Raw genomic sequence first — 12,335 nt, 5'->3', positions numbered from 1 at the left:
ATTTGTTGTAAATTTTTATCACATTTGGAAACATTGGAGCATCTGGGTGACTTAGTCGATTAAGCTTTGACTATTGATAACAGCTCACGTTGTGATCTTGCAGACAGGATATTGAGTCCTGTGTGGAGCCTGCTTGGATTCTCTCTTCTTTGTCTCTCTCAAAATAAATATTTTAAGAAATAATAAATAAAAATGGAACTTAATAACATATCATGAACTTGACAGAGGAACAAAGGGGAGAAGAAGGGCAGAAATGGTGGGGGAAAGGGAGAGAAGCAAACCATGAGAGACTCTTGAATGCTGACAAAAACTGAGGACTGATGGATGTGGGGGGGAGGGGGGATGGGCACTGAGTGTTATGTGGAAACTAATTTGACAATAAACTATTTGTAAAAAAAAAAAAAAATCATGTATGTCTTTTGTATATTGTTAACTTAGGGTGGATGTATATCATTTCTGGTGGCTACATTGGTATTGGTTATATGAATGTACTGCTCTTTAGCCAGTCACCTCTTTATGGACAAGATAGTTTCCAATTTTTCACTCTTAAAAGTAGTATTTATAGGGGCGCCTGGGTGGCTTAGTCGGTTAAGCGTCCGACTTTCGCTTAGGTCATGATCTCGCGGTTCGTGGGTTTGAGCCCCACGTCGGGCTCTGTGCTGACTGCCAGCTCGGAGCCTGGAGCCTGTTTCAGTCTGTGACTCCCTCTCTCTCTGACCCTCCCCTGCTCACGCTGTCTCTCTCTCTCTCCTAGAAATAAATAAAACATTAAAAAAATTAAAAAAAAAAAGTATTTATAGTGAATATCCTGTAAATAAAGCTTTATATGTCCATATCTGTTTCTTTTAAGAATAATTTCTGGAAGTGTAATTATGATATCAAAAAATAAGTATTTTTAGAGTTTTATTTAAGGAATTTAGAAATAGGGGATTTAAATAATTTCAACTCTGTCTTCTTGTGAAAAGGTGCAAAATAAGAGAACTTAGTTTTAACACTGGTTTTCCTGTGAGACAGGATTTAGTAATGTTCACAACTGACAGGGCCATGCATTCTGTTTGTGGTAAAGATTTCTCTTTAATTGTTAAGTGTGATAAAGCTAATATGTAACCAGTTTTAGTGCTCTCTTTGCAGTGTATGCTGATGGCAGCATATGTTTAGATATCCTTCAGAATCGATGGAGTCCAACATATGATGTATCTTCTATCTTAACATCAATTCAGGTAAGTGTGAGTTAGGATGCATCATGATTTTTCAAGACTCTGTGGGATATAGTCAGCTTCTTTTGGAGCACTGTAAAGACCAGGTGAGCAAACTAAGCTTCCCAGCACCCAGGTAACCAATGGCACAGCTTGGATAAAAACCCATGATATTTAGACAACTGGTCCGCTTTTTTGTTAGTGACCACACTGGATCAAATCCACGGTCATTTTCCTGATCCTTGTGTCAATTAAAGTGTTCTCACAGGTCAAGTATGAGTTGTGCCCAAGAAGCATAGCCAGAGGATGTGGAGAAGGAAGAAAAGTCTTCTTGGAAATAGAGAAAGATGATTGCTTAGGAAAACCATAGGGACCTCAAGAAACTGCCAGGTGCAAAGAAGCACTGAGTATGTTACTCCATCCAAGAAATTGTTTAAGAAAAAAAAAAAAAAAAGATAGTGGTAACTATTTGCTGAAGCACTCTGGTAGATTGTTTCAGAGTTGACCTTGAGTGACACTTTTGGAGAGAGGTAGACTAAGGGATGTTTTAGTTTATATGGATTTCAGAGGAGCGGAATTAAATGTTGGCTTGTGACATTTTTAAACCTTTTTCTATCACATTTCTTTTTTAATTCAGGTAATTTTATAACATTGTCTTCAGCTTTCCTGTCTCATTCCCTTGCTGCAAGATATATGTTTTCTTGATTAAAAGAAACAAGATTCACAACCCAGCTTAACTGTCAGACGTTTGCAGCATAACCACAATAATAAGAGTTTAACTTAGAAAAATATTCATTGCTAAGCTCTTTCTATTTCTTGGCTAATGGTTTCAGTATGTTGAATATTCTCATCCAGTTTCCTTAAAATTAGAGGTCTTAAGACAATTGAGGACTGTGTGTTTTGGAAGTTTAAGTTCTCTAGCAGCAGGAACATTACTGTGATCAAGCCATTTCTGAAACTATGTTAAGACTTATAGAAGATATACTATTATCTGCCATTTCATTACTGAATAATTTGTTTTGTACAACTCCTGTGCTCCATATCTAACCCATGGTAATGTAAAGAAGAACTAAGCAGATATTTTTTTCTTTTCCCTCTTTCCATCTAGTCTCTGCTGGATGAACCGAATCCAAACAGTCCAGCCAATAGCCAGGCAGCACAGCTTTATCAGGAAAACAAACGAGAATATGAGAAAAGAGTTTCCGCCATTGTTGAACAAAGCTGGAATGATTCATAATAGACAACTGGTCTGTTAATTTTTTTCATCATTGTTGTGTATAATTTACCTCTCAGTAGAAAGGCTAACAAGTTTTAAGTGCCACAGGTTTTAAGGATTCTGCAGAAAAAAAGTCCTTCAGTTTAGAACCTACAAAAGCTTGTGTATCTTGATTAATGTACTTTTTATTGCATGGTGTGAACTAAGTTATTGCTTACATAAATTTGTAATATATCCTGTTTGTATTTTTTTCCAAGTGTATAATGTTGGTGTGGAGTTTTCATGACAGAATAATACACATTTTGTAAATCTGTACTTTTTTCAAATATTGAATGCCTTATTTTTGAATTCTTTAGATTTTTAAATTGGAGAAAAGCACTTAAAGTTTTTTATATATGACTATTACATGTAAAGCTGTTAAAATACATAACTTCAGTGCAAGAGACTTTGTCACTTATTTCCTTATATGTGTAGGAGGGGTTAATAAGTCTCTAGCTCTCCCATCAATTGATAGTTTCATTTCCAGTTTCAAAAGAACAGATTTATATTTTATCAAGAAATTCTTCAAATTTGATTCTAAACACCAATTATAGTTTCAAACTTTATTTTGAATGTTTGAATGAAACTATATCAGTTTCACTTGAGCAATTATAGACATAAGTGGTTTGATTCTGTCCCACTCTGTATTTAGGCCACTTAGAACTGTTTCTTCCTTCACTACTTAACTGTTAAACTGTACCTTTTTGCAATTTCACAGTTTGTACCTCTACCATGAGGAATTGGCACCTCTACATGGAGCAGAGAGCTGATGCAACTTACTTTGCTGCTTGATAGCACTTTAAAAGATTTTGGATAATGGAGAAAGTAAAACTGTAAACACTTACAAAATCCATGCCCCACTATTAACACTGAATAAGATTTGGTTGCATTGGTTTAGCAAGGCAGAGATTTGGAAGGAATCTTGGTGTAACTTAAAATATTTGAAAACTGCCTTTTAATGCAATTGCATATCTGTTTATTCTGGAAAATTGTTTTAATACCAGGGTCTGCTGAGTTGCATTCTCTTGTGGAGATTTTCTCTTTTCTTTTCCTTTTTTTTTTTTATCTCCTAAGTTGTATAAAAGTTGTACTGCATCTTAGTTTACTGGATAAATTTAAAACACAGTATTGTAGAAAGCTAATACAAAGCTATCCTATGCCTTCAAATAGTACAGAAAATGGAAAATATACAAGTAAATTCTGTTGAACCACCTGTGTAGTCTTTCTAGTTCAGTTAAAACAGCTATTTGAGTAACCTCAATAGTTTCTTCTCCTATCCTTACCAGCTTAGTAAGCTTAGTAGCTGCTTCTCAGTTGGAAGACTGTAGGATGGCAATATGTACAGCTTCTTTTTATTAAGCAAAGTTTAACATTGGAAGGATAAGTGTTGACATTTCCCTGTAAAAGTTATTACTTGGCAAATTTTGGGGTAAGTGTGTGATCTTGGGAAGCTTCATATAAATAAGAGTCCACTCACTAGAATTAATGGCCAAAAAAAACCACTTAAAGGGACTTTTTGGTCATGTCAAATGTGTGATGCTTTCATATTCAGCTCTGAGACAAACCATAGTCCTGTAGACCTTACTCCAGTGTCTGACTCTTATTTCAGTAGGTATGAGTCTCCTCTCTTATTTCATTACATGCTGTTTGGTTACTGCTTCAAAATCTATTTTTACCCTAACCTGTTTTCCTTTTCCCATCTAAAATTGAAACATTTTATGTGTTGATAATTATTATTATTTTTTTTTATTTAAATGTTTTTATTTCTAGGAGAGAGAGAGAGAGAGAGAGAGCGTGAGCAGGGGAGGGTCAGAGAGAGAGGGAGTCACAGACTCTGAAACAGGCTCCAGGCTCTGAGCTGGCAGTCAGCACAGAGCCCGACGCGGGGCTCGAACCCACGAACCGCGAAATCATGACCTAAGTGAAAGTCGGACGCTTAACCGACTAAGCCACCCAGGCGCCCCGATAATTATTATTAAAAGTTACATCTCACTTTGCAGGGAGTCTGTGAGCTCCAAGGCCTAAATTCAACACATAAATAAAACTCCTACCATGAAACTCAACCTTCCCAGTACAGAAAATGCTTAGGAATATTCCTCTCCCAGTTACTCCTCAGGTTTTTTCTTCAGCCTTGGAACAGAGTCCTATTTCTTTGCTTGAGTACTAGATGTAAACCCTCTATTTATAAGGTTATAGCCTACAAAAAAATGTTTAAACTTCCGTAAATTTTAGAAAAGTATGACAAGAGGCTAGAACTAATTTATTTTGGTATGAAGTTGGATTCATGCTAAAGTTTAAATGCATTTATGATGCATCTTCCTCTGTAACAGTGTTTTGTGTGTTTTGTTTTTTTTTAATATTTACTTTGGGGGAGAGCACAAGCAAGAGAGGGGCAGATAGAGGGGGACAGAGGATGGAGAGCAAGCTCTGTGCTGACAGGCTGACAGCACTGGGTCCGATGTGGGACTTAAACTCACAAACTGAGATCATGACCTGAGCTGAAGTCGGATGCTCAACCGACTGAGCCACCCAGGTGCCCCTGTACCAGTACTTCTGACATGGAATGTTTTATGTGCTTGGCACTATTAAGAACACTTTAACATATGACCATATTTCAGATTCACAGTAATCCTGTGAGGGTAGCTAACCATTATGTTACAGATGAGGAAACTAGGTACACAGGATTCAGTGACTTGGTCTAGGTCAGCCAACTAGCAAGTGATAGAGCTGGGATTAGTACCTGGCCAGTCTGGTCTTTTACCCAAGAACTGTACTGCCCCTTAGGAGATTTTAAGGGGCTGAGTTCAGTTTTAGAAAATGTACAATACTTTAGTTGATTTAGAATTATGTACAGATTTGTATCCAGTGAAGAGATTTTCTTGACCATTATTTTCTACCACCCCCCCCCCTTTTTTTGTAAACAAGTCTGGATATAGGAATACTTGCTGGTCTCCGATATAAAAGACTATGACTTAACAACAGAGCACATTTTTCCCCCTTCATGGAACTATTCTTGAGTTGGTACTCTCTCCCCTCCCCTGACCGCCCCCAATAAAAAAGTTCCATGAATAACTTCTCAAACTGATCTAAAAATTCTTACTCCTGTAGTGGAAGATACTGGAGAAGAAATCTATTTAAGGTGCCTTATTTAGTTAACAGTATTTTGTGCTCAGTAAACCAAGTACCTGTCTACTTAATTTATTCATTTAGTACTCTTAAGAAAGAACCCCCTGGGGCTTATATAGCACAGTTTAGAGTTTTACCTAAGGTATTTGGATCTCTCAATTTTCCCAGGTTTTAAAAGATAGGGATCAACTTTTTAGTTTGGTGGTATTTATTACAATTCCTTTCTGTTGCATTTAGCAATGCAAAGTCCCAAAGGAATCTCAGTTATGTGAGGATTATTATGTAAATTAAAAAGTCAGTGGTTACAAAGCCATTAAAGGTAAATGAAATTGTCCATAGGGCAAGGGCCTTGTGCCAAGACAGTAGCCCTATTATTTCAGTTCCCGTCTATTTAGGAAAAAACTGAGCTGTGGTCAGCTAAGAGTAAAGATTAGTTACCTTTATTCAAGTATATGACACATTAGAGGAAAAAGATTAGAAACAAAGTTTTACTGTTGAATTTCCTTTTCTTTCTGTCTTTTGAAAAAGAATATACAACTGCATGTGCCATTCCTCTGAGTAATTTCTCCACCTCCCCTATCCCCCAAATGCATTGGTTTAAAACAGTTTTGTTAATAATGTCTTTGAGGTTTGTACATTTCCTGTCATAGCATGGGCTAGGGCTTTTTCTAGTTGGGCCAGAAAGACAACTGAGCTATGCCTTTTGCAAACCTTTTTGAGTATATGACTCCTGTCAGTCTCAACGTTAGTTCCTTGTTGAAATCAAGAACCCTGGAAAGAAGGGCTTCAAGTTTCTCTGGCATCTGGAGGATTCAGACTTGGGTAAAAAGCCCAAATGGACTGACTTTCAGGACCTGTCATTCATTTTAGTGGTAAAGATTGGCCACGTGATGCTTTGGTTTATCAGTGACTTGTGGAATAATGTTTGGAAAGACTCTAGAGTGTGTACTCTGCTGAGAGAAAGCAAATAACCTTTTAGCTGGTTAGAGAAATCTTTATATGGTGCTGGTCTTGGTTACAAGTATGATGCTTCTGCAGGCTTTTGTGGGGAGGTTAACTAAACTCTTACCTGAAAGACTGGGATCCTTAAAGTGCCACTGGGTTGAGTACTTGTCTAGAGGGAACCAGAGCCTATCTCTGAAAGGATCTCCTCAGGTTCCATCAACCTGTACCAGTTAGTTGTCATTCTTCCTGGAATGCAGGACAGATTCTGTGGTGTCTTGAAGGCTGCCAAAACGCAAACATAAGAGCACTTCAGGCAGACCTCTTAATGCTGCTTCCTGTCTGAAGCCCAGAGTATAAGTTGCCCTTTCCTTTCCCCCTTTACAAACAAGGCTCTTTGCCAAGGATAGCACAGCCCACCAAATGAATTGGACTGGCTTCCCTCCTGAATAGGAGAATGTCAAACGCAGAGAGACTTGCAGCTCTTTGGCCTCTGTATGACGTCATTTCACAAAACTGAGTTGGAAAATTTTTATGTTACTGTGGTGGTGTGAGAACAGAGACCACAAAGAACTGGAAACTTGTCCTGTTAGCATCCTAGACAGAATAAGAAAAGAATCCAGAGATTCCAGCCCATGTCATCAACTTCAGCAAAGGCTTGGAATATCCCCTCCAAAGAAAACCTGGATTGTAATCCTGCTGTGTTTTAGTGGGCTTTGGTTAGAGAACTGTACGTGCACGAGCACAGAAAGCTGTGGTTTCAGGTGGAGACTCTCTGGAACAGCTGGAAGGCTGCCTTTAGAATCCCAGGGGTGGGTACAAGGATCTTTTGCAAGCCAGAAAGATCAGGGAGAGCATTACTGAGGCCTGATGACCAGGAGGTTGAGGACTCATTTTTTCAGGGAGAAAGTTCCTCTCTCTGGCTTTCGTTAGCCCTTACACATCAGTTAGTTGGTGGGCTGCAAATTCTTTTGCACAGAGCAGCTTGAGAACATAATTACCATGGCACCCTCTCAAGACCAAGTATGAGGGATCAGGCTATAAAAGCAGCAGTACAAGGTACAGTTCCAAAGACTGGAATGTAAATCAAATACTAGGAACCCTTTTCTAGACAGCCTCTGGCAGTACATGCACAGGCCTGGGCAGGAAGCCAGTAAAACAGTAGAGGACCTCCAGGTTCCAAGATCCAGATCCTCTGGAGACCTTGATTAGCAGGCTTCTGGGTTTTGTTATAAAAGTAAAATGTTAATAATTTGGTAAACAAAGGTAGAAAATATGAGTCACTCACTGTCTTACCACCTGTGAAGTTGAAAACAGCTGGTTCAAGGGGAAGTGGAATTGTAGGTGGTGGTCCAAGCTCAACTGTTTGTCAGGCGGGGCCATAATTCACACCAAGTGATAAGGAATCTCCTCGGCTTACAGGTGAGACTCCAGTGATGAAGCCAGTGCCAGAGCAAAGGCCATGTTCATGGAGAAAGGAACACACCCACAGCCTTTGCCTGGCATTTGATTAGGGTTGCATGACTCAGTGCCTGCTGCATTGAGTTTGTCAGCATTGCTACTGAATACGTACTGTGTGCCAAGTCACATCTTTGGCCCTACGCTACAACTACAACTGCTGTGTTCTGCCCTTCTGCAGCCCTCGGGATGGAGTCTGATCTTGTGGGCGTCATTGTGGGCGCTCATTTTTCTTTTGTTAGAAAGTTAGTTGAAACATTTCATATTTTCGCAGCTTGGCCTCAAAGGGAGAGTAGGGTAGGAATAAAGCAGGGAGAGCTCACTAAATTCCAGGTACTTAAAGACAAATTTTTCCACTGAGTCCTCCAAGATCAAAATAAGAATCATCCCCCGCTTTGAAGACCCCTACACTGAGGAGTGAAATAAATCAGGAGGAAGGAATTACCTAACATTTCACAAATTCAATTAAATACTTCTTTTTTCCTTAATGTTTTGAGGGAGGGAGTGAGCAGCAGAGGGGCACAGAGAGGGAGAGACGATCCCAAGCAGGCCCAGTGCTGTGCTGTCAGCACGGAGCTCATGCAGGGCTCCATCCTACAAACAATGAGCTCATGACCTGGGCCAAAAGCAAGAGCTGGATGCTCAACCTGACTGAGCCACCTCGGCAGGCACCCCTCAATTAAATGTTCTTAATATGAGAAAATATCAAAGGGAAAGGAAAATGCAGCTAACCAAAATTGAGATTTTGGTGCCAGCATTCACAGCAAAGCAAGGGCTTCAGTCAGTAGGCCCAAACAGTTCAGGGTTGACCTCCTTACTGTTAATTGCCCTTTCACTAAACCAGGGGAAGACCAAGACCTGCCTTCACATACCCTAACACCATTTCTCCCAGGCAAACAGGTCAGAGGCCCATAGTCAAGGATAGTTTGGGGTCGTTTGCCTACTTTTCCTAGATTGGGAAAGAAGGATGGGACTTGGGCTGGGACCACTTGGGTTATTTCTAAAGAGCCACCCTTGACTGACAGCACTGTCTAGGAAAAAAACTCTGGTTCACACGGCCGTGTTTAGGATAGGTTAAGAATTCTAGCCCCCATCTAGTGGGAGTTTAATAGTCTCAATTTTTACTTTTTTTTATTTTCAAGGGAATCTTTTCAGGTAATACAGTCTTATTCCCTCCCACCTCCTCAACTAGTCCTCTTGTCTCTGGGCAAGGCTTCAGGCTGACCTCCCTGTGACAAGCACATGTGCAAAGGACTCTGTGGCTACAGCTGGCATTGTGAGAAAAACTAAACCAAAACGAGAAGGGCAGCCAACACACTATCACCACTAGGCCTGGGAGTCTGAACTTGCAAGGAGCAGGATAAACTTGGGAAAAGAAACTATCTCCTCTGGTTTGTTTTTCACTTAAATAAATGGATAAAGAGGCTCTTTTGCTCACTTGCCAGTCATCTATTTTAACGAAAAGCAAGCCAGGAGAGATTTTTTTTTCCCCAAAGAGGATATATAGATATATATGAGGGCAGAGATTTTTTTAGTATGCATTCAGTATTCGCTGAAAGAAGCAATTTCCATATGACCACAAACCAATTTAAGTTCTAAAACTCTTGCCTCAAATCTTAAGATTTGTTTAGTCTTACTCCTAAAGGTATCCCTGAACTAGTCAACAATGAGTCATGACTAGATCACAGGATACCTAGTTGACAGTCTCTTTCCAGACAAAAGATACCTCACAGAGACTTTAGAGCTGGACAGCAGAGAAACACTGAGTTATCTGACATTTAGAATAATATAAATCTCATTTCAGATGCAACAGTGTATTTTCAGTGCCGTTTACTACAAATAGCAAAGGATCAGAGGATGGGCAGTGATAATGATTCCTCCCAGTGCTCATGGAATAGGTAAGCCACAAGTCCACATGGATCCTGGAAAATCCTTGCCTCTGCCAGAGCAGAGAATTTCATCAGGTAGGCTATAGATGCTAAGGAATACTGGAAAAAGGAATTTTCTGGGTAACATAAAAGGGTGTCATGGTTAAGTGAGCACCTACACTGTACTGTTAAGTACTTGCTTCCCACAAGGTCTTGAGACTTAAGTCTTTGACAGAAAAGATCCTCTCTAGTTATTACTTGAAGGTAACAGTTTACCATGTCCTTCCTCTTGATCTCATTTGATCCTCACCCCACGTAGGCAAGAATGATATACCAAGGCAAGTACCTTACAGCAAGCTCCTGTTTCAACACTAAGAGTGGTCTGGCTTACCTACATTATGAGGACTGCTGCATTGCAAAAATTTAGATTTCTGTGCTAATTTCTATTCCAGAAAAACATAAAGGATAAAATTCTAAAATACTGGTTGGGGCACATGGGTGGCTCAGTCAGTTAACCATCCGACTTCAGCTCAGGTCATGATCTCACGGTTCGTGGGTTCAAGCCCTGCATCGGGCTCTGTGCTGACAGCCAGCTCAGAGCCTGAAGCCTGTTTCAGATTCTGTGTCTCCCTCTCTCTCTGACCCTCTCCCCTGCTCGCTCTCTCTCTCTCTCTCTCTCTCTCTCAGAAATAAATTTGAAAAAGTAAAATACTGGTTAGTTTTGTAGACAAGACAGTTACAAAGGTTTTAAGGTAAACCCTGAGAAAAACAGAAAAAGCTTAAGCTGAGGAAATAATGAGAGAAAACCCATTAGAAAATGGTTATCAGAAAATTTACTTTTGGTTAACTAGAGAAGTCTCAAACTGAAGAATGGGGAAGGGGAGCATGGCATCCGTGCACAGTTTAAGCTTGGTTTATGCAGTGGATATGTTCCTGACAGGATAGTACGGTTTTACTGGTGCATTATATCTTACAGTAAAAATGGGATCTATGATGAGAAACATGTGAAAGATGCCTTTAAGTGAACAGCCCCACTCTGGCATTTCCCACTTCATAATGTGGTTTCTAAGCATCACAAATTTGTACAGGTGAGCAGAAAAGAAAGAGGCAAGGCTCTATTTGAGGAAGGGGCTGAGGCTCAGTGAGCAGCAGCTTATTAGCCCTGTAACATCGTCATCTCTGCCACATCTCTCTGATAGGGATTTCTCTGCTCTCCATTTCCCAGGTAAGGCTAGGGAGAGACATGGCTGGTCCAAGGTTGTATCAGAGGTCTGGACCTCATCTGGTCCACCCTATTGATGGTTATAGATTAGAGCTAGAGCCAGAAGCTATACAGAGATGTAGTCCAACCAAGACGTGATAGTTAGGCTTGAGTAGTGAGTCTTCCCATTTCTCTGGCACCAGGGAAATGCTCCCACAGCCAGCTCTGTTCCGCATTTCTGGGTTTTTAATTACCTCAATTTACCAGTAGGTTAAGCTAAGACAGGGTTCACTGTCGTTTTCACCATCATCCTGAATACCAAGCTCAGTGATGAGTGAATCCTTCTATGACTGTTATACTGCTGACCCCAAATGAAGTCCCTCTCAGGATTTATGTCTAGATATTGCTTCTCGGCCTTTTGGTTAAGATCAAGTGTAGAATTAATGCCTGGAGGTAAGTACTTAACTGTGGGTATTAAATAAGAAAGAGAGGGCACCTGGCTGGCTCAGCTGGTAGAGCATGCAACTCTTCATCTCGGGGTTCTAAGTTCAAACCCTATGTTGGGCGTAGAGATTACTTAAAAATAAAATCATAAATAAATAAAATGGAGCAAATACATTAACTAAAAGAGGGAAATTAATATGAGAATTTCAGAGCAAAATAGCATTGCACTAAACAAGTTATTTCTTCAGGGGAGGGATATGTGCAAGGCAATCCACAAGTCTACAAGACCAGAACACTCAGGATCCCTCCAAAAACGAGAATGCGGGTTTTACTTAATAGCCTGGGAGATCTTCTAGAAAATCTATAAATCAACTGGCTGCCTGGACCAAGCTGTGGCATCTTTTTTTTTTTTTTTTTAATTTTTTTTTAAGGTTTTATTTATTTCTAGGAGAGAGAGAAACAGCGTGAGCAGGGGAAGGTCAGAGAAAGAGGGAGTCACAGACCGAAACAGGCTCCAGGCTCTGAGCTAGCAGTCAGCACAGAGCCCGACGCGGGGCTCGAACCCACGAACCGCGAGATCATGACCTAAGCGAAAGTCGGACGTTTAACCGACTAAGCCACCCAGGCGCCCCAAGCTGTGACATCTTATATCAGTTTTAAAGGTCAGATGCCTTTTCAGAAGCTGCCTCTTCCCATAAGTTGGTAGGTACTTGAGGCCTACGGTTTCTCTCTCATCTCTTAAAAAAAGACAAGTGTGTGTGGCAATGGCCATAAAGATGGCAGAAATAAATAAGGAAATAAAGGCTAGTCTGCCTCAGTGGGGGGAAAAACACCATAAAACAGAA

At 40.2% G+C, this 12,335-nt stretch overlaps 1 protein-coding gene across 3 annotated transcripts in view; it reads left to right on the top strand.

Annotated features, from left to right (window-relative positions):
* Positions 1 to 9,800, top strand: part of UBE2B (ubiquitin conjugating enzyme E2 B) — a 22,217-nt gene extending 12,417 nt beyond the window's left edge. Inside the window, exons 5-7 of one of the 3 annotated variants that reach the window (XM_039242287.1) lie at positions 1,132 to 1,220; positions 2,305 to 2,443; positions 9,782 to 9,800. In XM_039242287.1, the coding sequence (XP_039098218.1) occupies positions 1,132 to 1,220; positions 2,305 to 2,433 (218 nt within the window). In that variant the 3' untranslated portion in view covers positions 2,434 to 2,443; positions 9,782 to 9,800. Of the gene's footprint in view, positions 1 to 1,131; positions 1,221 to 2,304; positions 3,665 to 9,781 lie in introns of those variants that run through there. The other 2 variants (XM_039242286.1, XM_039242285.1) reach the window with 2 other exon arrangements.
* Positions 9,801 to 12,335: the final 2,535 nt, after the last annotated feature.

The sequence above is a fragment of the Hyaena hyaena genome, unplaced genomic scaffold (genome assembly GCF_003009895.1).
Source record: "Hyaena hyaena isolate Hyena2069 unplaced genomic scaffold, ASM300989v1 scaffold_214, whole genome shotgun sequence".
Taxonomy (NCBI): Eukaryota; Metazoa; Chordata; class Mammalia; order Carnivora; family Hyaenidae; genus Hyaena; species Hyaena hyaena.
This window is presented reverse-complemented; position numbering and strand designations above follow the sequence as displayed.